This window comes from Pogona vitticeps, chromosome 3 (genome assembly GCF_051106095.1).
Source record: "Pogona vitticeps strain Pit_001003342236 chromosome 3, PviZW2.1, whole genome shotgun sequence".
Lineage (NCBI taxonomy): Eukaryota > Metazoa > Chordata > Lepidosauria > Squamata > Agamidae > Pogona > Pogona vitticeps.
The window spans coordinates 9,374,714-9,400,535 of NC_135785.1; the positions used below are offsets into that span (position 1 = coordinate 9,374,714).

General features: G+C 42.4%; 1 protein-coding gene across 3 annotated transcripts in view; it reads left to right on the forward strand.

The window, feature by feature from the left end:
- Positions 1-271: 271 nt before the first annotated feature.
- MCF2L2 (MCF.2 cell line derived transforming sequence-like 2) overlaps positions 272-25,822 on the forward strand; it is a 277,556-nt gene continuing 252,005 nt past the window's right edge. For 2 of the 3 annotated variants that reach the window (XM_072996252.2, XM_078389790.1), the window contains exon 1: positions 272-1,016. In XM_072996252.2, coding sequence (XP_072852353.2) covers positions 938-1,016 — 79 coding nt within the window. In that variant the 5' untranslated portion in view covers positions 272-937. The remainder of the gene's footprint in view (positions 1,017-25,822) is intronic. The other variant, XM_078389785.1, reaches the window with a different exon arrangement.

The following is a 25,822-nucleotide window of genomic DNA, read 5'->3' on the forward strand; positions in this document are numbered from 1 at the left end:
GCTATATACATATTAGTGGTGTTGTTGTTTTCTAGTTGTCTTTCTGTGTAGCAGTTTTGATGGAAGAACTTGGGCTGCGTTATTCTTTGGAGTTGTGTGTATGTTTCATCGTCTGAATAAATTATTGATTTAAATGGATTCTGGTATATGCATGTGATGGGAGTTGTAACATACGCCTTTGATGCTTTCTGTGCACATGTATGTGTGAGTGTTGCATGGATCTGTGAACATTTTTGTGGTTTCTTCTGTTCTCCATTTCCCTTGTTAGCCGCCTAACCCATAGACATCTCTTAATAGCAAAGGTGGAGCTGTGGGGCCGGGAGGGAGGGAGAAGCTTCATAGTACAGTATTGCCTAAGAAAGGACCTTGAGGCAAAAAATAATAATACTTGGATTTCCTTCTGCAAATGGGCAAAAAAAAATCTTTCAGCAGTACTACAGCAGCTGTGGGATTTGCTTTTCCTTTCTTACTGAATTAGGTTCTGAGCGTCTCCTTGGTAATTAGGTAGCCGTTCACTGCAGCTTGGGTTGATGTTGTAACAGACAGAGAAAAAGAATGAATGAGGGAGGCAGGGTGACAGCAGCAGGACGAATGACATAAGGGTCTGGGTGTTGAGATTTTGTGGGTGTTGAGGTCCAAAACGTGTCCCACATCCTTGGGGAAAGGACTTTGCAGCAGGAAGGGAAGGCTACCCAGCTCTCCCAGGGTGTTGCAAGAGAGCTGACCAATGCAAAATAAGGTATAAGAATAAGGCCAGCAGCAGCAGTCTGGAAGGATCCAACACGGTGGGAGTGGCACACGCCTGTGTGTGTATGTTGCTGAGCTACCTCCCTCTCCAGCTACATCCTGTGCGTGGTGGACTGTATCAGAGAGAGAGAGTGAGAGAGAGTGTGTGTGTGTGTGATTTTTGGATGCTGTGCAGTTGCTTCGCTGTGAAATGCTCTTTTGGTTAAAAGAAGAAGAGATGTCGCATCAGGAGCTAACCCAGCGACTGGCTACGGTCATCACTCATGTGGGTAAGGAAGGCATCTATTGTCGTTCTTTCTCTCTCCCTCTCCCGTCCTTTCCGTTCATTTAATCGATGTGCATTGAGATCTCCGGGTTGTAAGCTGTGGTGATGCCATGCTGTTTCCCCATAAGACTGGGAAGCTTTTGTGTGTCAGTGTTACACTTGGGGGTTGGAGGAGAGGGAACATGGCATTGCCTTACATCTGTAAAAGAGCACGAATGGGATGTATTTTTTCAGCTGTAAATATGGTTGGTGCTTTTAACCAAGCCTGCTAACCTTTATTTTTTTATTGTTGCATTCAATGTGTTTCAGCAGGCTTGGTACAGTTTCTGATTGTTGTCTGTTTAAACACAGGTGGTTATTGAAGGTGACCATTCTCATTGATTTTGTACCAAATTTGCAGAATGTTTAATTGTAACTCCTACTTTCAGGAAAATCATTACAGATGCTTTCTAGAAGATGAAGTCATTTGGGAGTGGAGGGATTACTAAATGCAGCACATCCATAAGCAATATCTGGGCAAATAAAAAAAAAATGCAGCCGGATGAAATATTAAAGCAAACGAAGGTGCCCTCTTCTTCCAAGTGCTGCTTCAGTGGTTCTGGCATATGTGAGCAGGGGGAGTATCCCCAGTCATGAATTCTTGATGGATTATTCTCCTACCCATTTTACCCAGATGGGCAGCTTGAATGCACGTCTCCTTGTACAGCTCAGTGATGCTATCGACTTATAGAAAAGAGAAGCATGCCATGGTTGGCATATTTAACAAGGGATTGTAACAGATTTGGAAGATAGCCTGCTCTCCAGAAAGGGTGGTGTGTGGGTTTTTTAACCCCGAAAAAGCAACTGTATCATATAATGTGGCAGGAAAACAAAATTTTTAGCAAGTGCTAGTTTCAGGATTTGGCCAAAATACTGACAATGTACGCACGCACGCACGCACACACACACACACACCCTGAATATGCCCACCTTCACTTCCTCCCAGATTCCTCTGAGCATCTCATCTGAGGAGAGGCAATGAAGGTAGAAATCTGGGGTTGGCACTCTTGGGCATTTGCCAAAGGCATTAGCCTTTCAGATGGCCCACTTCTCAACTAGCCTTACGTCAATGTTAGGAACCGTGGCCCTCCCTACATTATATATCGGGGCAGGCATGTGCCAGCAGCAGCAGGGGAAAAAGAAAAGATAGAAAAATAGTCTGGTAACCTGTAAGCAGAGCTGCTGATGCCTGGTATTTTAATTCCTGACACATTGCTGGGGCCTCGGATGCATTGTCCTAGGATTAAAATGGTGGCCACAAACAGAAGCGCTTGCCAACTAGACCAGAGGAGTTGCCCCAAGGTAGGGGGGAGAGCTCTGATGGCTTCTCTGCTGCTTTTGTCATCTGGGAGGGAAGGTTTCACCACCAGCTTGCACCCCACCAAACCTAGCACTAATTGTGCTGCAAATTATCATTGACCTTCTTTGTCAATGCTAGCAACAGTTGATGGGGCTCTAAGAATTAAATGTGTGTTTCCGGCCTCCACAGAGGAAAGGGACCTCAATCTGAGATCATAAAATGAGCCCCTCCCTACTTGGACTATGGGGCATTCCTAGCCCTGATGTCAACTCTAGTGAGATCCAATGTCTTTATATGAACTTCAGGTGTTTATTTATAATACGTATTCCTAAAATTGCTAGCTGCTGTACTCGTACTATACGTAATGCAACCCATGCTTGAAAGCTTATAATCTAGTTTCTTTTTCTACCAGTAGCAATAATTTTGGTCAGAAAAACAATGGCACCTTCATTATATTCTCATACAGCTCCAGCCAAGTCTAGAAATAAAGGGCAGGTTTATGAAAAAAAAAAAACCCACAATTAATTGAAGGCTCCATCCATGTACAGCGATGGGGGGGAGGAATCTAAGTAGCAGCTGTTCTATCTATAGCTGTGCCATGTGCTTCTTTAGAACTGGTTAAACATAACATGTACTGTATGTTGCATTGTTCACATACTGCATCTTGTTCTTCTTGAGGGCAATAAATCATTTCAGTCACACCTCGGTATTTGAAAGTCCCTTGATTGCCATGGAACAGGACTCCCTCAAACAAGATGGAACAGCATGCATACCTGTTAGCCTTGCAGCAAAACCAGTAATGTCTGACTGAAAGGGAGATACAGTATTATGGTTGAAATGAGCTTTATAGGTTTAACCAATTACTGTATTTCTTCAATCAGTGGTGTCTACCACCAAGCTATGTAGGACTTGGACCTCCCATCTTTTTTTTACTACAGTACCCAGATTCTGCCAGGCAACATGGCCATGCTATCTGGGGATTCTATGACTTGTTCTCCCACCCCACCCTAAAGGATCCTTTTCTACATCTGTAAAGGTCACATCAGAATTATGAATTCACAGATACGTCAGCTAGTCTTTACTGGATTACTCCAGCCTCAAGTGATGATGTGGATATGTGGGACAGCTATTAATAAGCACAGTATCTCATGACATCATCTCAAATGTAGTATTTTTCAGCAGTGGCAGTTTTTCTTTCAAACTGTTTCCAGGGGAAGTAAGTAGGCATGTTAAATCTGTGGCACAAGAAAAGATGTAATTGCATCTGGTTTGTGGTGTATGAAAAGCTATGTCAAATAAAACCTGCTAGTTTTTAAGGTGCCACAAGACTCTTTGTTGTTTGTACCTGTGTGGCTGTCTTGATTTATGTCTATTGTTCGGAAATTTGTGCATGCACATGTGAATCTGCATTTGGACTCCTACCTGAATTGCATTTACTTTACAAGTGCAAAGGAAGAAATGGAAGTGCAAGATTGCTGGCCGTGGGGGTGGGGCCCAACTCTGTGCACAACCCCTGGACATTTGCTAGCTTCCTCCATTAACAGCAAGAGGTTGTTTCTGGTCTTTCCCTCTTCTGTTTCCTTGCTAACCATGTCAGTACCTCTGCTAACCTGTGAACTGTGGATAACTTCTGTTAAATGCATTGCCTGTAGTTAAATCTTAGGGGATCACCACATGGGCATTTGTCCCACTGTTTGATCTGCTGTGGGGATGGACTGGTTCGCTCCTTTGGCCAGTGACTGGATGATGTAAGTTTGAGCATGAACAAGCCTGTCCCCAGAACGTTCCTATCTGCATCATTCTGGGGCCCTGTCAGGGCTACTCTTTTTAAAATGGACATTGTGTCATTCCATTTTAGTTTATTTCCAGCATGTGTGACTGCTGGGATTGAGCCAAAGCAGAGCTTGTTGCTTTAAAATTCCTTTCTGCTTTCAATTTCCCAATATCATTAAATGATTTAAGAAGGCAGCTTAGCTACTTCATGATATTGGGAAATTTAATTTTTTTTCCTGTTCAGCCTAATGAAGAGAAAGCTAGCTTTTTTGTGAGATGTTAGTGGTGTGATAAATGTGTTGCTCATTTAAAAAAGAGCAGTCATGTGGTTTTGTCCACCATTCAAAAGCAAGGATGGATAACATCTTTATTATACCACTGAAATCTCACAAACAAACTAGCTTTCTACTCTTGCAGGACTCTTCATCAGGCTGAGCATTATGGAGCTTACAAAAAACATAGAAGTTCCAAAAATGATGGCAAGATGTTGAGACTAGATTCTCATGCTGCTTACTATATATCGCCCTATGACACTTAAAGCATTCTCTGGGCAGTTTACAAGTTCATTATGCAGGCTACACATTGTTTCCCCCCCCCCCAAAAAAAAACAAGCTGGGTACTCATTTTATATTTGTATTTATACTTTCCTTGCACTACACTAAAGGTCTCTGGGAGGCTCATACTAAACTTTAAAAGGCACTAAATTAGAGGCACATTGCGAAGTGCAATAGTATGTACAGATTTCTGTCCAATCTTCAGATGTACTCTAATGGACATTCTTCTTGAATACCTGGGACACACAGTTGATCTCAGTGGAAATGATTCCAAATGGGAAGAATGTCTGTTTTAATGAAATTATTATTTATATTGCATTTTCTGTCTTCTTTTTTTTAATACTATGGAAATGTCTTAAGAACTCCTTTCAATTACTGGAAATGATACATAAATTTAAAGAACTAAAGAATTTATATTACCATGAGTTTATATGGAAAAGGGGCAAAGTGTTTGGCTGCAGTCCAGAGTACTGCCTCTTTAGGGCTCTGTGTCACTATAAATCAGAATTGACTTGACAGCACATTATTATTATTATTATTCAAAAAGGAAGCAGAGTCTTTTAAAAGTATGCATAGTCAAGTTTAAGGAATGTGGAAGGGCTCAAACAAGAATAAGATCCAACAGAACAAGTTAAAGCATCTGCTCTCTGTCCTAATTGTACAGCTATGGAAGTCTGATAATGTACAGTAATTGTATCTGGATCCGATCGCCCTCACTTTAAAACAGTTCAGCAGTTACCAACAGGCACACCAGTCATACTTCCCCTGCGCTGGCTCCATGCGCTGTCCCGGATCTTGGAAGACCTACTGCAGCTCTCCCAGTTCACTCCATCAAAGACCACAAGGTGCTAAAAGTATTACCGGATCTTGGAAGAGTTACTTTTTTGGAGTACAGCTCTGAGAATCTCACATCAAACATGACCACTGACTTTGCTGGCTGTGGAATTCAGGACGTTGTGGTCCAAAAAAGTAACTTTTCTACGCTTTGGCTAACAAACAGGGTTTCATCACTTGCCACCATCATATTCTGTTCACAACCAACCGGTGAGGAAAGGGAGAACTGCAAGTTGGTGCTTGATCCAAATTCAGCCCGAGGCCTTTGTGGCCGATAGGGATTTGAACCTTGGCCTTCTAAGTCCCTCTCAAGAACGGTACCCAAAACACTATGTACCGTAATACCTGTGTTTATAAGTTTACTCACTCCTCTTTGTTTCCTCCATGTTGTTTTCTGCTCCAGGAAAAGAGCTAGATCTATCCAAACTTCCTTATTTTGCATTATTTATGTACCGTAAATTAAGCGTTAGATCTCCTTGACGGGGGAATTTTATCATCTTGAAGAAAAAAAATTTTGTATTTTTTTCCAGTACATCCATATATTACTTTGCCTTTTTATACTTCAATATCTTCTATTTAGGGATTACTCTGGCCCCTATAATAACAGAATGGGCTTTTGCCTGTCAGGATGAAGTATGCAGAATATTGATCAAGCATTAAAGAATTTCCATCTTTGACTGCTAGGGAAATGGGTTCACTATTTTAATCCATTTAAGTGGTTTCCTCAACATCATAGATTTAGTACTCACATGAGACAAATGCCTAGAAGAGAAATCTAAATTTCTTGGCTTCTAAATTGAGATCCACAGCTGGCTGGCTCAATGAGTTAGGAGTTCAATTCCCAGTTGTGCATCCCAGGAGAAGAGCCAGTCTGGGTGGCCTTGGGCAAGCTGCATCGTCCCAGGGCACCCCCCGGAAGAAGGGAATGGGAAACCACTTCTGAGTATTCTCAACTGTACCTAGAAAACTATTTTGCCAATAAAAGCCAAGTCCCTGATTCAACACATGGTCATGACCACCAAGTGAAACAGAATGTAGAAAAGTTACCTTTTTTTTTACCTGCAGCTTCCAGAATTTCCCCAGGAAAGCATGCTGGCTAGGAGATATTGGCAGTTCAAAAAGAGGAACACTTTCCTGATTGTGCCATGAAGACTTTGCATACGGATCGCCCTTTTATCCCAGTATGACTGAAACAAATAGATTTTGTATGCTGATGTTTTCCAGGGGATAGCGACAGTTTGGCCAAACAAAACACAGTGACAAAGGTACACAAAGAATGCAAAATTGCAAGGGAAGCATGTTGCAAAATCCTTTTGTTTATATGATTTTTCTTTGTCTGGTGGGACCAGTCTCCTGTGTTTTAAATACTCCTCTCCAGATAAACAGATCCTTCTGTCCCATACCACCACCTCCTTAGTGACAGGCTCAGCCATGAATCACATAGCTTACTCAGCACCAGAGTAAATAGAGTTTAGAGGTGGGAAACACTATGGTGGCTGATGTGATATGTTTTAAAGGCAGCTTCAGTGCAGTGGAAAGCATGATTTTCCAGTGGACACTTCATAAGATCTCTTGTGATCCCCCCTCCTCCCCCTAAGCAATTCAGTCATTAGAATGAAGTTTCTACTCCTTGATGCTATGATGGGCACTCAAGAGATGGGCTGAGTTCACTCTTTTATGACTTCAGGCTTCTTCGCTATATACTCTCTCTTGACAGCTATGGCATAACTAGAGCATGTTAACAATCCTGAGTAGGCAATCTTGTCTGGAGATATAAAAAGCTCCTTGCTTGATCACACAAAGATCCACCTACTCCAGCCTTTGCAAGAATCTCAGCAGCCAGCAGATGTTGGGTGACCCACCAGAAACTACTTGGTGCTCACGGCTAAATCACTGAAGTGATATTGAGCCCAAACTTAATCTCACCGAGCCCCCCTGCCAATGCAGGATATCCTGATGGATATTCAGTGCCTGCTTAAACACCTCTAACAAAAGAGAGTGCCCCACTTTCCAACCCACTGTGTAAAAAACATTACAGTACATTCAACAGGAAATAAAAATAGCAAATACCTTAGATAAAATTCATCTATCATCAACCTGTGCCAATTGCCACGATTACTAAACAGAGTAAGAGTTGTAGCAGCATTAGTAGTGGTACTGGTTGGCATTTTTTTTTACTTCAACCAGAGCAATTTGGGACTAAATTAGCACTAGGGATTGCATCCCTCCAGCAATAGAATGAATTTCCCTGGTATCAGAGCCTGGAAATGCTATATTTTCAACTACAGCTCCCGGAATCCCCCCCAGCCAGCATAGCCATGGTATAACCATTCTGAGAGTAGTAAATGAAAAATGTAAATTTTTCCAGCTTTTAGCATAGAACCATTCACTTTCTACTCTGTAGACCTTACTCCTTAAGTCTCTTGAATCTGTTTTGGGAGCTTAAGAAATCTCTAATGCAGATACGGGGCAGGGGCACACAAAGGGGGGGGAGAGAGGAAGAAAAGTGCTCTGTGTGATGTAGGATGTAGCCTTATGTGAACACAGACCATTTACTTACTTCTACCCCATGCCATCTCATAAGGTTGCTGTATTGATCAGTGGTTTGTTTATTTATTTATTTATTTTATATCCCGCCTATCTAGTCACTTAAGACCACTCTAGACCAATCCTGGGCAACCCAGGTGTTCTTGGACTGCAATTCCCAGAAGCCTTCACTACCAGCTGTGCTGGCCACGGTTTCTGGGAGTTGTGATCCAAGAACACCTGGGTTACCCAAAATTGGAAACCACTAGTATAGTTTAAAATGTTGACAAGGAAGGCCATGGATGAAACCATGGGGTCCTTGGGGGAAACAGTGTGACAAACATTTACTGAATAAAGTTTTTGAAGGTGTAGAAGTGATAAAACTCCTGAGCTCCTTGTAATCAGCCTGCTTGTTTCTTAGTCTTCAAAAGGGAAAGGTTGCAAAAAGTATCCTGGACTAGATAGCTTCATGCCTGCTTCCACGAATTAATTCTTAGGTCCTTAACTCATCTGTGGAACTCCTTGTTGCAGTGTCCTACTGTTTTCTTGGAACTAGATATAGGAAGCTGGTCTTTTATAGCTACTCAGGCCTCAAGCTCTGTACGCTTTAAACACAACACCCAGTTTCACCTATCTTCGTACTCTTGGACTAAAGTTGAAATCACTCTTCACAACACTCTTAACAACTTGTAAGCAATTACAGTATTATTTTTAATAGGGACTGTGTCAGAATCAGGTAAAAGATGAAGGGCTGGGAATATTGCTTCACAACCACCCTATAGGGTTTGTTAGCCTGCCAGAACCTAACTGACTCACAATAACCCTATGAGCTTCAAAGCAAAGTGTGCTGCTTATATACCGCCCCATAGTACTTCAAGCACTCTCTGGGCAGTTTACAAGTTAATGATGCAGGCTGCACATGGCCCGCCCACCCCAGCAAGCTGGGCTCTCATTTTACCAACCTTGGAAGGATAGAAGGCTGAGTCAACCTTGAGCCGGCTACCTGGGATTGAACCCGGAGTAATGAGCACAGTTTTGGTTGCAGTACAGCAGCTCATCGCTGGGAGAAGATTTGAACCTGGGTCCCTCCAGCTGTTTTCTGACATTCTGGCCATTGTACCACACTGGACCTGTGGGTTGTTCAGTAGTACATGTTACACACATTTGAAAGACAGAAAGAGAGAGAGAAAATACATGCATGCATCTTTTTAAACTCATATATTTACAAATTAAAAACAGTTTGTATCTGATTTCAGATCCTGCAGGCAGGGAAACATCATGTGTTTCATAGCTGCTAGCCAGACTCAACACAACTGTTTTTTTTTTTCCTCGTTCAAACTGAAGTATACTAAAAGTCTATCAAACCTGTATATTACCTTTGTTTGTTTTACACTCATACACAAACACATTTTGTCTTGACTGTTACTGGAAACCTGCAATCTATACCCAAATACTTCCTGTGTTTGGAGTCTTTGAATTTTTTTTTCTACAGAGCTTTTGTTCCTTATTGTGTCTCTGTGTGGCAAATACGTTTGTGAGAATTTCATGCCAAGTTTTACCCTGTTTACAGTGAACACCTATTTCCACTTTCCACAGTTAGAGGCTGTACTCTACATTGTGACTGTGGGCTTAACTGTTTAATTAATTGAGCTGCATTTGTGCACAGCCGGATGCGCTCGGGTCAGCTAAGATATTGTTCTAGGCCTCGGGCAATTTCCTCTCAACCCCTCGGCTGAGGCCCTGTGTTCCAGGTAGCAGCAGCACCCAATTAAAGCTGGTGCTGAAGGATGAGCAATGATCTCAGTTAAATATGGTTATCCCAGAACACTGACCCATTGCAGCATCAGATACTGAGTCATCTTCCTTCTGATCTGCACTTACCCCCCCCTTTCTCTGTGTGTGTGTGTGTGTTGAAGACTGAAGAGATAGTTGATTCAGAAATATTAATAAGGTGACACATTTTTTTTAACCTGGCCTTACCTCCTTGCTTTTAACCACAGTCTGCTGTGGTGACTGCCATGCCTTTTCTTAACATGCAGATGGAATCATAGAATGAATTAAAAGTCTGTGAAGAAAGTAGGGATATATATATATATATATATATACATGGTACAGTTGTTCAAGAACATTTACTGGGTTTATTTGCTAATAACCAGGAGCTGCTGAGAAGTTATGGTGATCTGAAAAACAAGATGGGAACTTCCTTCCATTGCCAACATACGTACAGAACTTACGTTTATCCAATAAGTTTGAACACTGTGATTCATAAAGAGACAGGAATTATTACATTTTTGGGCTATAGCACCCACAATACCTGGCCACCAAACATACTGGCTGGAGTATTTTGGGAATTGTATTCCAAATATTATATTTCTCATTTATGGATTCATGGATCCAACAAATTGTGCTAGACAAACTAATGTTATGGCCCTTGGGGCCAAAGTACAGTATTGTTATAAGTCTGAGGGATGCATGTTATAGCCAAGTGTAAACTGATGCAAAAAGATCCAGGATCAGCTCCATAATTCTTACTTCTTAAGGGCTATAGCATACCTAAGGCTAAAATCCTGTTGCTTAGCATGGTAACTTGCACTCGAGCAGGCCCATTGAATCAGTGAGAATTGGGTGAGTCAACCCTTCCAAAAATTCTATTGAGTGGGCCTACTTCAGTTATGGCTTAAGTCATTTACTAATGTAAGTTGCAACTAGAGTAGGCCCATTTGAATCAATGGAACCTTTGGAGGAGTTGACTTATGAAATAACTGATTCAAGGAGTCTAATCTAATACGATTTGCTACTCTAAGGAAGAGCATTTAAGCTACTAGTAAACTGGTTGTCTCACCAGGAACTTTTCATACTTCCATAGTTTACAAATTAGTTGGTTCTGTTTTGTGATTGATCACCACAAGGTGAGCACAGGTTTCCTTTGCAAGTATGATTGATTAGTTGTGAATCACAGAATCATAGAACAATTGTGTTGGAAGGAGTCTATAAAGCAATTGAATCCAACCCCCTGCTCAATGCAGGGCTATGCATCGAAACAGATCTGACAGACGCTTCTCCAATTGAATGCCTCCAGCATTGGAGCACTTACCCACTTCCTGAGGTATTTAGTCCCATTGTTGCACTGTTCTAACAGTTAAGAAGTTTTTCCTGATACTTAGCCTAAATCTAACTTCCTGTAACTTGAGACCATTATTACACATCCTGTAGTCTGTGATGATCGAGAACAGATCTTGGCCCTTTCTATGACAGTATTTTAAGTATTTGAAAAATGTTATCGTATCACCCCTCAGCCTTCTTTTCTCAAGGCTAAACATGCCCAGTTCTTTCAGGCTTTCTTCGTAGGTCTTTGTTTCAAGTCCCCTGATCATCCTTGTTTTCCTCCTTTGAACTTGTTCCAGTTTGTTGCCGTTCTTCTTCAAGTGCAATGTCCAGAACTGGACACAGTACTCAAGATGAGATCTAACCAGTGCCAAATAGAAGGCAACTAGTAAGTACCTCATGAATTTGGGGACTATAATTCTGTTAATGTATCCTAAAATAGTATTTGGCTGTTTTGCAGCCACATCTCACCATTGGCTCATATTCAGTTGTGATCTACAACAATTCCAAGATCCTTCTCACATATAATATTATTTATCTCTGTTAGATTTCATTCTGATGTTTTCAGCACAGTGCTCAAACCTATTAAGATATTTTTTAACTTTTTTTTCCTGTCCTCCATGGTGTTAGGTATTCCACTCAAATTTGTGTTATCTGCTAATTTGAGACGTATTTCCTGCACTCCCTCATCCAAGTCATTAATAACAATGTTGACCATCTGTAATGTATAGTTTGACACTAAGATTCCTATAGGTAGAGTTTTATCAATGTGGATTCCCTGAGGCAGTACTTTTAAGAACTGACAGTAGTCAGTTTTTGGCTGGCCTTATTTTAGTGAGGAATTTCAATGGGAACTAAAATGGCCTGAAAAGAAGGCAGATAGGTGGTGGGGCTTTTCTCTCTGCCCCACCTCCAGATGAGCAGAGGGGGTAAGTGATGTCACCATGGTCTAGTCTGTGCTGGAGGTAGATCTAAAGAGAAGGTGAAGAATCAACTTAGTCTCAAATCCAGCAGCTTGGGGCCTATCTGGAACACTGATCAGGAGCAGAAATCGGTTGGGAGTGCTAATGCTATGAACACCCATCTTATACTCAGCCTGTGTCTATGTATAAAGAATACAGGAACACATAAGCACTGTCCACTTGCAATGGAACCCTAAAGAAACTGAAGTCTGGATGAGCAGGACTGGACATATTTTGCCACTCAGAAGAGGGGTACAAGTGAGGGGTACAGCCAAATTAAATATTACAATGCAACAGCCCGCCTTACAATAATCTGCTAGCTGCTCCTGCCTTGATCCTTCCTATCGGGGGCACAGTTTGCAGGGGAAAGAGTCACGAGGAAATGGGAATCTTAACTCTGATCCCCCTCCCCCACCATTTCCTCCCTAGCCATTTTTCTCTCATCCTCATCGGATCCCAGACCTGTAGATGTGTGTATGGATTTTAAAAGCGTAATCTCCTGACTTCCAGGTTTCATTGGTGAAGTCACCCCGCACGATCTCTACCTGCATTTCCAATCAGATGAGTCATTTGGACATTCCTTGCTTCAAAGCACTGCAGTTAGAGGGGGGCTTTTTGAGTGCAGATCTGTATTTTAAAGCCTTTTGACAAAGCTTTCCTTGGAGTGAGGTTGGGTTCATGTAGTACAGCCAGTTGCCAATGGAAACACAATGCATAGGGCTGCTGCTACTTACTACTCAAGTGCTGTAGGCTCTTATGATTTCCCTTTCACTGGGGGTGACAAGTCCTTTGCAGCTACTGCTCTGCACTGCTGTAGTTGTATTCCTGACTGAGAGAGAGAAGCCGCACAAGACCTCTGGCGCAGATGTGCAAAGCATCACAGCAACTGCTTCTGACTCCGGTAAGATATCTTCTGTATTTTGTAGCATTGGATGCTGCAGGGAAAATGGGGAAAGGGTCAGAAGGAATCTAAGATGATGATATGCATGCCCGTGTGCCAGAGTGGCATAAGGGGTTGGCACTCATGGGCACCTGCCCCAGGAACATGGACAGATACCCCCTTCCGGCCCTGTGTTTCTTCCACCTTGCGCTGGAAGCCTCAGGCAGCTCTCCCTCAGACCCTGACCTCAGGCAGCAGGTTTTTTTGAGGATCTCAGGAAAGAGAAGCACACGGATGGTTATTTAATTCGTCATGTTCTATTTCTCCTGTGAGGAGGTGCATGTGGAATGTTCTTTTCATATACCTAAATAACTTGACTTCAGGTACTACGCATCTGCAGAGGTAGAGGATGCCATTCAGTGTTCAGCTGTTCCACCTGCAAACAGAAGCAGGACCAAGGAGGAGAGGTAGCATCCACCTGTCCTTGCTTCATCCTTAGTTCCTGGCTCATCAGGTGAAAGAGATGGAGGGGGCAATTAAAAGAACAGCAGTAAAAGTGGGAAAGAGGTGGGCAACATGCCAGGCCATTTGTCCAAGCCCTCCCCACAAACCTGGAGCTCATCCTGGCTGGCGCAAGCAGGGGTAGTGCTGTGAAAGACTAATGCCGGGTGGAGAACTGAACACCCCGAACATCTATTTGCTTACCTAGCCCTTAAAGGCCCCCACAATCATCTGAGACCAATTCTCAGAAGGGCAAAGGAGGCTTTCCTGCATAGAGTGATGATTGTTTAGCTCAGCAAATGATCGTGCTCCTTTCTGTAGTCAAGGTCAGCAAAATAAATTAGGCAGATTCAGGAAACATGCAAATATGTGCAATCAATGTGATGTGTACAACCTGCAGATTCCAGCTTTTCTTGGCATTGGATACAGTTTTTGAGGAAATTGAGTCGAGAAGGATGGTGGGGGTCAGGAGTAAGCTTAACCTGTGGAAAAGAAAGCTGAGAAAGGAGCGTTTGTGCACCTTTTGAGATAGCGTCAGAAGGACGGGAGTTGAGTGAGGGTCTGTTTCTTCTCACCCACCCCCATTTCCTAAAGAAGGACAAATTGTACTGGCTTGAAATATAAAAAAATAATACCAAGCAGTGTAGCAGGATTTTGGGGTTAAGGGGGGCTGCTAGACTTGATAGACGGCGTGATTTCTTTCTCTAGTCATTTTCAAGGATACATAAAGCTGAGTAGGCAGATTACACCATGTCTATTCAAGACTGTCTTGGAAGGAGAGTTTTCGCAAGACCACCTAGGCTACCAGAAGACAGAAACGACTTCGCTTATCTATGGCAGTATTTGTGATGTCTAGAATGGGCAATTCTGGTTCCGATGGTCCTGTGCAAGAGGGCAGAGACAGTAGAAGGAGATTACATGCCCAAATATACTTGCTTCCCTTCCTTTTACCGTCATTAATGTTGATCTTCAGTGTCTTATTCTCTGGAATGACACCAGGAGCAGAACATGAAACATTACCTTTTGAAACAAATATGTTCTTTTATCCGTCACTTCTTGGCAGCCTTATTGCCGTTATTGTTAATCATTGTTCCAATCGCGCACGTAATCCATTGTGCTTCATATTGTCGGCACATAGTACAGTATTGTCATACTAAGAGGCTGGAGCAATACAGGAAAAAACTCCCTAGTGGCCAATATTGATATTGCACTTTGAAAATATTTATAAAAATACAAAGGGCAACCTCAAAGAATACCAGTACAGTACTTCCCTTTTCACTTAGAGAATGGCTTAAAAACTGAAGCGCTCTTCCCAACATACCTTAGAGTGCCTTTTAAAAGCAACTTTTGAAAGTAAGTGTTACATTTGAGTAAATTCGATGTTACTTGGTATGGCTTAATTTTGGCCAGCATCCAATCACATGAATGTTTTTTTTTTAACGGCAAGTTATCTGGAAAGAGGCATGAAACCCCATGTTTCACATATCCTGCCTTAATCCCAATCCTCATGGCACTGTGGTTAAATTGTTGTATTGAGGTCAAGACTCTGCTCACAACCTGAGTTAGATCCCACTAGGCTTGGGTAGCCGGCTCAAGGTGGACGCCGCCTTCTATCCTTCCAAGGTCTGTAAACGGAGTATCCAGCTTTATGGGGGGGCAGGGGGGATATGTCATTAAATTGAAAACTTCCTAGAGAGTAGTTTAAACACAATGGGGTGATGGATAAGCAGCATATGCTCTTCTTCAGCAGGATGTGGAGTGGATTCTGCCCCACAAGCTGGCCAGCCCCGACAACCTTCCCGCAGCTCTTGGCAGCACTGGCATCGGGGCAGCTTTGCCCACTTGCCATGTGGAGAGAACAGAGCTGCTGGAACTGTTCCCACCACCGCCACCCCAGCAAAAACAACTTCACCTGCCAACCACCCAGTGTAGAGTTGGCCAGGAAACCTTCCTGACACTGGTGGGGCAATGACACTGTTCTTTCCTGAGGGAAGAGTTCCAGCAGCTCCCATTTTGCCATATGTTGAGAACTGACCCCACACGATGTGTAACTGGGAAGCCTCCCAGCGCTGGCCTAACAGCTGCAGAAGCCCTAGTGCAGTTTAAAAAGGGTACCAACGCACAATTTTTAAAAGCTGCTTCCCTCGTGTGCAGCAAATGAAATTGCTGTCTTCAGTCCTTCCTGAAAGTATAGTTGCAGCCCTAGAAGGAGTCCTGGATGGCTGGGACTCTAAACAGAAATATGCTATGCCGCAACATTTTATTGCAGGTCTCAGTTGTAAATGTGAGGGTTCGGTTTTGGGCTCCATGTTCGACTCAAAGAAACCAGTAGATTTTTGTCGCTTCGAAACAGGTGAAAGATTTATTGGTGTGTTTAACATTAAACGAGTGTTCGGAACATGATCTTGAAGTTCTTCTCCTTCCGCCAATGGGTCCCAAAGGGGTTTCCAGTCTTCGAACAGGAACGGATTCCCACGACTAGCATTCCATAGTCCTGGAAAATCCAAGGGAACCCAGTCTCTTAGGGTCTGCCCCATTGAACCTTCCAACAGGGGCACGGTCCCGTCATCCCGGGCATCAATCCACAGGGTTCGTTTCTCTGGGTCTCGATTCTCCCAGCGTCCCCCCTGTAACTCTTCCTCCTCAACTCTCTTACCTTCCATTCCAGTTTCTCATTCCTTTCCCTCTCATCTCTCTCCTTTTCCTCTCTTAGTCTCCTCCTCCACTCTCTCGCTTTGGCTTCTTCCCAATATGAGGATCTGGATGGGATCTCCCCTCTCCTTCTATGGTCCACCTCCTCCTTAGATACCCTTAGCCTTTCCTGTGATCCAGTCCAGGGATCCTCCATCCACACCCATTCCCAGCCTGGCCAGCAACTGCCCTTCCTTCCTTTTGCCTCCCATATTCCTGCCTCAAACTCCACCCTCTTTTTTTCTCTCTTTTCCTGCCTTTTCCTCCTGGACCTCCTCCACCTTTGTTTTCTGCGTTCTTTCACTCAGTTCCTCTATCACTGTCCTTGCTGAGCTCTCTCCGCAAGGCTGGGGTCTTGCCTCCTTATCCTTGTTGAGGGGAGACAGGTCTCCAGCGAGTGGGGTATCCCTCTCACCTTCTGTCTCGCACACAACGTTTTATTGCAGGTCTCAGTTGTAAATTCTGCCCTATGCGTCCATCTGTTTAAATTCATTGGCCAATGAACTACAGTTTTGTAACCTTAAGAGTTGCTTAAAATACTGTACGCTTTTTTCAAAGCCTTTACTTGAAACTCAGGATCTTTAATGGGATTTCTCTGTCTGTGTTTAACTGGAACCAGAGTTCTTCCTCTGCCAATCAAAAACCTCCGTCCTATAGTAACCAAAAAGGACTGCAAATATTTTCCCCATCTCTGATTGCAAAGTTGAGACTTACACCTACAGCGTTTTTAAATGTCAGTGACGTTTTGCATTTCTGAAGCAAATCGATACTACTTTTACTATGCAAGAGCCAACATCGGTTATACAGAAAAGTTGTCCTATTGATTTGTTGCAAGGTAGCAAGAGAAGATTACACTGGGTTAGAGAAATGGGTTCAGTCTCCTTCTGTCCTTGCAAGCATCCAGCAGAAAAATGATGGATTATTCCAGTAGTCCAACCACCATAAGACTCAAAACAAGTCTACTCTTCACCAGTCTTGCTCTACATTTTATAATTTGTTTTGTGTTCCAGGAAGTCTTATCTCAAGAAGTTTTTTACTGTTATTTTTGAGAGAGAGAAGAAAGATCAGCTGTTCTAGGAAAGAGGTGTACCCTAATCTTTGGTGGTGCATCAGACTGGAGATTTTTTGCACAAGGTCTGCTCTAAGTACACAAAATGACACAAGATAACCAGTGTGATATAGTGGAGAGAGTAGCAGACCAGGACTCAGGAGGCCTGGGTTCAAATCCCTGCTCAGTTATGGAAACTAACAAGAGGTGTGGAAGTGGTAAAGGTAAAGGTTCCCTTGCCATTTAGTCCAGTTGTGTCCGACTCTAGGGGGCAGTGCTTATCCCCGTATCCAAGCCATAGAGCCAGCGTTTGTCCGAAGACTGTTTCCAGGGTCACACGGCCAGCGTGACTAGACATGGAACGCCATTACCTCCCCACCGTTTTGGTACCTATTTATCTACTCGCATGTACAGTACATGCTTGTGAACTACTAGGTTGGCAGGAGCTGGGACAAGTGAGGGGAGCTCACTCCGTTGCGTGGATTTGATCTTATGACGGCTGGTCTTCTGAACCTTGCAGCACAGAGGCTTCTGCGGTTTAACCCGCAGCGCCACCACATCCTCGGAAGTGGTAAAACAACTCCTTAAGTATCTCACTTATTTTGAAAACCCCATTAGGGTCACTGTAAGTGGGTCTCACCTGAAGGCACATAACAACAATAATAAAGTGCTATATAACTCCACCCAACCACTCCCAACTCTCTGTTGCTAGAATCAGACAGTTTAACCTTGATTGTTTACACCTTGGGCTAGCAAAATACTTGCCTACTAACTAGAATGTATTTGCAAGAAGCAATACCAGTGGACCTTAAAAGTCCTATTTCCGTTAAGCTCAGAAGAAGTAAGATACTCTCAGCAAGGGTCCTACTTTGGTTTTTTGTCTAGTCTCTTTATTTTAAAAGACAAGGGTAGTAATTAAATAATAATAATTAAGAATTACTCTGATTGGTTTCAGAAGATATCTTGTCTAACGCTAGTTTCAAATGCAACTGAATTAATTACTTGCAGCTGCATGGCATCACTTGATAGGAAAAGGAACTCTACCTTGCTGTTTTCACATCTCTTACACTACTAGTTACCTAGAGCAGTGGTCCCCAACCTTGGGCCTCCAGATGTTCTTAGACTTCAACTCCCGGAAATCCTGGCCAGCGGAGGTGGTGGTGAAGGCTTCTGGGAGTTGTAGTCCAGGAACATCTGGAGGCCCAAGGTTGGGGACCACTGACCTAGAGGATCCCCTGCTCAGCCCCCTTCCCTTTGCCACTGCACTGCCCTTCCATCTCTCCAGTCCAGGTAACCATGCATTTCCTCAACTACCACCTTTCTGCCTGATGTAGCAAGTTATGTTGCTGAAGATTTTGACCTTGAAAGGGAGTCAGAAACACTTTGTTCTCCCTTCAGCAAAAAATGTAGTGATTCTAAAGGAGGAAAGTGGTTTTTTCCCCCTATGCTAAGGAGATGAGCACGAACAAGAGCAAACGTGGGGGTGTTTATACAAGGTGATGATAATGGCAAAGATCCTACTGAATGCCTTTTAGAAACAACTCAGTCCTATGACATGTTGAAAGATCAACAAATATAGCATATGTTTTTGCAGACCAGAATGAGAGAAGTGCCGCCTACAGCCTGCCCCCCCGCAGAGCATTTTGCAGCTCCCCCTTCAAGAGCCCTTGAAATTAGTTCTGCAATTTTATTTTATTTGTCTACAAAACTCTGTCAATTTCTGATGCTGCACTGCTCAGGAAAAGCATTTTTTACACCCGTGGTCTGGGAGGATGCAAGTCTTCCCTCAGGTAAACCAACAACAGTCTAGAAGTATTGATCTGAGCAGTTCCAACCCCCAACACCCACTGCCCCAAAAGGACATTTCCAAGTTTTATTTGGTCTTTAAAGAGGACAGGGGTCACAAATTGGGTCTCCAGGCCCCGTGAGCTTGCCCACCCCCTGCTCCTCACTGTAAACCACCTCAGAAGATGCATGTAGTGTGATGGAGGATTTCAGGTATATGCATGAGTAACCTGGCTGGGAAAGGTAGGTGCTGAGCCCAGAGGAGAATTAAATGCAGAAAATGTGGACAGTGGTGATTACATTGTTAAAGCTGGCAATTCACAAAACAGTTGCTGAGAACATGTACAGTGGGGTCTCTACTTAAGAACTTAATCCGTATTGGAAGGTGGTTCTCAAGTTTAAAAGTTCTTATATTGAATCTGCATTTCCCATAGGAATGCATTGAAAACCATTTAATTCATATCTGCTCTTTTCCGTCCATAGAAACTACAGTGGAACCTCTACTTAAGAACTTAATCCGTTTTGGAATGGTGTTCTTAAGTTGAAACGTTCTTAAGTTGAAGCAAAATTTCCCATAGGAATGGACTGAAAACCAATTAATCCGTTCTGGCTGTTTTTTTGTTATGTAGAGGTGTGTTCGTACATTGAAGCATTAGTTCCCATAGGAACTAATGCAAAGCTGGTTAATACATACTCTACCACTAGGGGGAGAATTTCTTTTAACCTAGGATGACCTAAGGTTAAAAAAAGAGCAGGAAAGGTTTTTTTTTCCTGTTCTTATCTTGGATTTCTGTTCTCAAGTAGAAGCAAAATTTAGCAAATGGAGCTGTTCTTAAGTTGCATTGTTCTTAAGTAGGGATGTTCTTAAGTAGAGACCCCACTGTACATCATTGTGCAAGGTATAGACAGAGACTGAGGTTCAATCTCTAACCTTTCTCGTATCAATCAATCAATTATTAGTTAGTAGGTGATGAAAAAAACCCAAAAAGAATTATGTGCTAGACAGAGAAAAACACACTGTTGGGAAAGGTATTTTTAAAAATAATTGCAGCTATAGTTCAAAGTACTGAAAGGAATGATTTACTGCTTGCTACAGCTGGGTTTTTGAAAGGTAACTCTTTACATATCCATTTCCTAAAAGTAACTAAATAGATACTTGGGGTGGGGGGAATCAAATCTAATGCTGCAAGCCATTGCTCTCTGCTACAAAGAGTTCTCTTCCCAGCCATATTGTTGTTGCCTCAAAGCCCATAACAGACTTTGAGTCAATATTTGAATTGTTTGTTTGTTTAAAGTATTTTACTCTTTCTTTCTCCTTAGAAGGATTTTTATACTGTATACCATTTAGCCATGCCATGTCCCCCTAACTAAAAATAATTAAAGACTGATGCGGTGAGAGGAGTAATACTTCACCTTCTTAAACTGCCATCTGAATGTAATTTAGTTGTTATTAGAAAAAGGGATGTATCACAAGTTATTTTGTTACTTGTTACTAGTTACAGTATTTCCAAGTTCTGTAGTCATTTTTCTCAGGAAAAAAAAAATCCAGATGGGTTCCGTGAAGCTTATTTTCTAGCAAATGTGCGTAGGGTTGCCATCTTGCACTCTGAGCCATGTTTACTTGACAGTAAGTGCACCTTAGTTTAGCAGGACTTAGCATTTCACAGACATAAAATCTCATCCAGACCCTAGGACACAAAGTGAAATGGGCTCCATGGGGCAATGGTAATACTGTTTGTGTATATCCGTCATTAAAGGTGAACAGAAAGGTTCTTTCTGGACGGTGACAAAATCTCATTAAGCCAATCAGGATAATGCTATTTTCGAGCCTGACATATGGTGTGAAATCAGAAGGTGGTACAGTGAAGTCAACTCCCAAAGCTTCTGCTTGATGGATTCAGTACAGCCAGTCAACTCAAACGTCACAGATTAAACTTTCCTCCAAAATTTTTCCTCTGATCTGAGAAGTACGAGGGCTAGTGGAAAGAGTTAGTGGCTCTCTTTACATGCTCAGAGGTACCTGCTTGACCAGCTGTGCTCTTCTCCAGAGAAAAAGTGTTGGGCGGCATCTAGAATAAGGGGGAGTACAGGAACTGTCTTTCTTTGAGTCATTTCACAGCGCCGCAGTGCATGCCTGGTGAGGACCATAAGCTTGTAATCCTTTATGATGTCATGATTTAGTAAAAGCAGGTTAATTATCGATGGTTTGCTATGTGATCCCCGATTGGGTAGGATTACCCATGCAACTAATCCAGGAAGAAATAAGGGGAAAACAGAATAATAGTAGTGGTTGTTTTCTAAAGGGGGCTGGTGCTTATGTGTCTTGGGGAATTCCAAAACCAACATTTGTTCAGCAAAGCCTTGGAAAAGAATGTTAATTTGCTAGATTAAAACTGAGCATCAGTTCCCCCCAAAAAGAGGTGAATCTTCCTTTGACTGCAATTTCCAGATGCAAATATTGTGTTTGCATGTGAAGTGTGCATGTCCTTTCATATGCCACGTGCCTTGTTCTCCATGGCACAAGTCAGTCAGTGTTACTTAGCCCCACCTGACAATGGCTTAGCATTTAAGCTCTAGTTCCATAATACCTAGATTTGCCTACATCTCCAGGTTCAGCAGGTCATTCATCTCTTTAAGAGTGGAGCTGCACACGGTCCTAGCAAAGTAAATAGCTTTCCCTAAACATATCTCTACAAATGAAGAGGGTGGTTATTTATAGGAATAACAATTGTTGTTATTGTTTAGTCGTCAAGTCGTGTCCGACTCTTCGTGACCCCATGGACCAGAGCACACCAGGCCCTCCTGTCTTCCACTGCCTCCCCGAGTTGGGTCAAATTGATGTTGGAATAACAATAGTAATCTTTAATACTGCAGAGCAGGATCTGGACCCTTGGGATTGTCAAGTCCAGTCCATGTCAAGGTCGACAATGGGAAATCAAACCCCTAACGTCTGGCTCCACAGCCAGAGACCTAAATGGATTGGTTAGTATCAAAAATATGCCTAAACCTCAAAGTCTAAGGATTCTCCCCTGCAATTTAGGATAATTTTGTCCTGGATTTTGACAAAAGGATTACAATATGATACACAATCCTAGAATGCTAGCTGTGCTTCTGTTATGATTGAATATTTACTGGCTGGTTTTATGATTTGCTTTTGCCCTTAATTTGATCTGCTGATTTTTAGGTTTTTATTTTATTGTAGTTGTTTTTGTGGGGGACTCTGATATTATCTCAGCAGTTCTTACACCAGCCTAAGAATGTGGGCTGGAATTATTATCTCTATATTACAGACAGGTGTAAGGAAGAGGCACTGAAGCTGTGTTGGTGGGAAAGTTCATCTACGTGGCTCTGATCTTGCGTTTTCTCATAATCTTGTGGGAGTAGATAATTCATATTCTGATTTTTTTTTAATTGTAGAAGGACAGTGGAGGCAAGGGCAGAAAATCTCACAAAGCATATCTTGAACAGAATATGCAGAGATGAAATTGAGAGCCATCCTGGTGTAATGGATAGAAAGACAGACTAGAATTCACCAGACCTCAAGTCAAATACCTGCTTGGACATGAAACTCACTTGAAAATAATTTACTCGTTTCTTTCTTCTGGGGACATAAGCTGGCTCTTTTCCTGAGATGCACAGTGGGGAATACAGTTGCCAGAGCTATCCAAGCAGCTTTGCATTGACTATAATGTTATACTTATCTCAGGATTTTAGATCTAAAAGATCATTTCCCGCTCTTGGGAACAAAAATAGTAATAGATTTATTTATTGTTTGTTTGTTTGTTTTATTTACATGCCACCTTTCTCCCAGTAAGGGAACCCAAGGCAGTTCACAATAATAAATAAAATTAAAAACATCTTAAGTTAAACATCAAAAAACAATTAAACTGTAGGCTAATTCGTAAATTGATTTCCCTTTAGTCGTTCATTTTCACTTTTTGGGGTGGTTTAAAACGATTTCTTTCTTCATTTTATTCATTCATTCCCCGCCCCCTAGACAGTGTCTACTCGGGGCGGCTCACAAAATCATAAAATATCATTAAATGACAATAAAACATCACAATCTAAATAAACAACATTCATAATCATAAAAATATTTAAACAATAATATAGTATGATCAAGACGGGGAATGAAAAAACAGAAAGATAGAATTCAAGAACTGACAGGAGGGAAGGCCTGCCTGAAGAGCCAAGTTTTTTAATGGCTCTTAAAGACACCCAGCGAGGGAGCCAGGTGGATCTCTGATGGAAGGCTATTCCATAGTCGAGGGGCCACTGCCGAGAAGGCCCAGTTTCTAGTTCTTTCTTTCCGGGCCTCTCTCGGTGTTAGGTCCCTCAATCGACTCTCCTGGCTATGCCGAGTAATTCGGGTAGATCTGGGTGGGAGAAGGCGATCTGTCAAATACTGAGGTCCCAAACCGTTTAGGGCTTTATATGTCATCATTACCACTTTGAAGTCGATGCGGAAGTGAATGGGCAGCCAGTGCAAGGCAGCCAGAATGGGAGAGATATTGGGGTGAGAAAGTCTGGCCACCGCGTTCTGCACCATTTGAAGCTTCTGCATCAATCTCAAAGGTAGCCCCACGTAGAGCGCATTGCAGTGGTCTAATCACAAGAGTACGAGCGTGTGGATGAGAGTAGTGAGGGACCCCCATCAAGGTAGGGTCGCAGCTGGGTGATCCACCACAGATGAAAATAGGCGGAGCGGGCCACGGATGCCACCTGGGTTTCCATGGTAAGCGCCGGGTCCAGATGTATCCCCAAGCTGCGAACCTCACTTAACCTCGATTAACAATGAGCTGCATTTGGATAAGTCAGATTTAGGGCAAACTTGTTTAAATCATTGGGACTTAAAGTACAGTAGTTGATTTTACTAAGTGTGGATTCAACGTAGTGTGTTAAAAAAAACAATGACATAAATAAAACAATAAAATCGACAAATGAGTCGTTCTCAAACTTTTGGTGTCACTCATGGCCCCTTTTTAATTTCTGATAAATCTTAGTTTCTCTCTCTGTATTTTACCATGATACAACACCCTTTTAACACAGGATCACAGTGAATTTAAAATAAAGAAACACAAAAACATAGTAAAAATATTTTAATATTGGAGACCAAAAAGAAAGATGCAATTTACCTTAAGAAATAGAAGTGGGGGACTGAATTTAAGGAGAAAGTCTGTTTAATGTTTTTTAAAATAATTTAAAGCAAAGTGTTCTGCTTATATACCGCGTCATAGCGCTTAAAGAACTTTCTGGGCAGTTTAGAGTTTAATTATGCAGGCTACACATAGCCCTCCCGACCTTGGAGGAATGGAGAAGGCTGCCTCAGCTATCTGAGCCTAGGATTGAATTCAGGTAGTGAGCAGAATCTTCACTGCAGCAATGAAGTTTAAACACTGTGCGATAAATAAATGAATGTCTCACGGTTTCATACATCCTTAGGCTATGGTATGTACCACCACCACTACAGTTTGAAAATCAATGCAATAAAACGCAGAACTGAAAAGCAGGAGATGGTGTTCGTTATCAATCCCAAAATCAACTGAAGCTTTCCATATGTGTATCTGTCTACACTATACGTACAGATAGGTAGATAGATAAATAGTTCTGCTTTCAATTGGCCCTGTTTAAAGGTGTAGTTAATACAGAAAGAGAGATAGGCATTCATGCACACCTATGCACAGACAGAGAGAGAGTGAGAGAGATCTGGAGGAAGCTTCTCTAATGGGGCATAGGAGAAGATGCAGGCCTTAGAGCTTTAAAAGTTTAAATCAGAACAGTGGTTTTGCTTAGACACTAGCTGGGATATCGAGGGGAGCTTTGACAATACGGCTTTGTTATTCCCTGTGTGTGGAAATTCAAGATACAAACATTGTCATGTTACCATAGCGTTATTGCCATCTGCTTTGTAAATCCCACGTTTCTCCATGTGCAGCAGAAGAACATGTCAGCCCATATGACTGCTTTTATCTAGAAACGCCTGAATAACAACAGGGAAAAGAGAGGATTGAGAGTTCCAGAGGGATCAGAGGTAATATGGGGGGGGGGAGATGCACATAAAGCATCTGTGTTGTCCAGGGGGGCAGGGAGGGGGGATTGGAGCTTATGAAAATCCTTTGAAATGTTGTCCTACCATAATAGTTGGATTATGTTTCAAGAAATCACAATAGTCTCCAAGCCTGGAATGGGAGGGTGAGGTGGGCATTTCAGGTAACAGAGGCTAGATGACTCAAGAGTAGTTTCAAGGTAAAATAATAAATAATAATCAAGTGATTTCTGAGTTATGGTGACCCTTTCCAGGGTTTTCTAGGTAGATAGTACTCAAAAGTGATTTCCCCTTCCGTTCTTCTGGGGGTGTGTGTGTGCCCTGCGACTTCGCAGCTTGCCCAAGGCCACCCAGGCTGGCTCTGCTCACAGGAAGCATATAGTGGAGAAGTAAACTCCCAACCTCCAGTTCAGCAGCCAGATAGCTAAACCACTGAGCTATCCAGCCTGCTAGGAGGACAGAATCTGAGGTTCCACAAAGCTTATTTTTCAGCTTTACCCTAGACAACAGCTGAACCCAGGAAACGTTTTATGGTCACATCTCAAGTTCTAAATATTAAACCCGAAGAGGCTGATCTAAACCTATGCAGAACAAAGCCAACACACCTTGCTGAATGGAGGAATGCCGAAGAGTGTCTCCCACCAGGATTAGACTCCAGTGAATTATCTTAAAGTTATATGCATTTTTCAAATAGACTTTGAAGTGAGGTAGGAAGATCAAAGAGTAATAAAGTTAAATGGGGCTACTTGGATACAGGACAAATTTT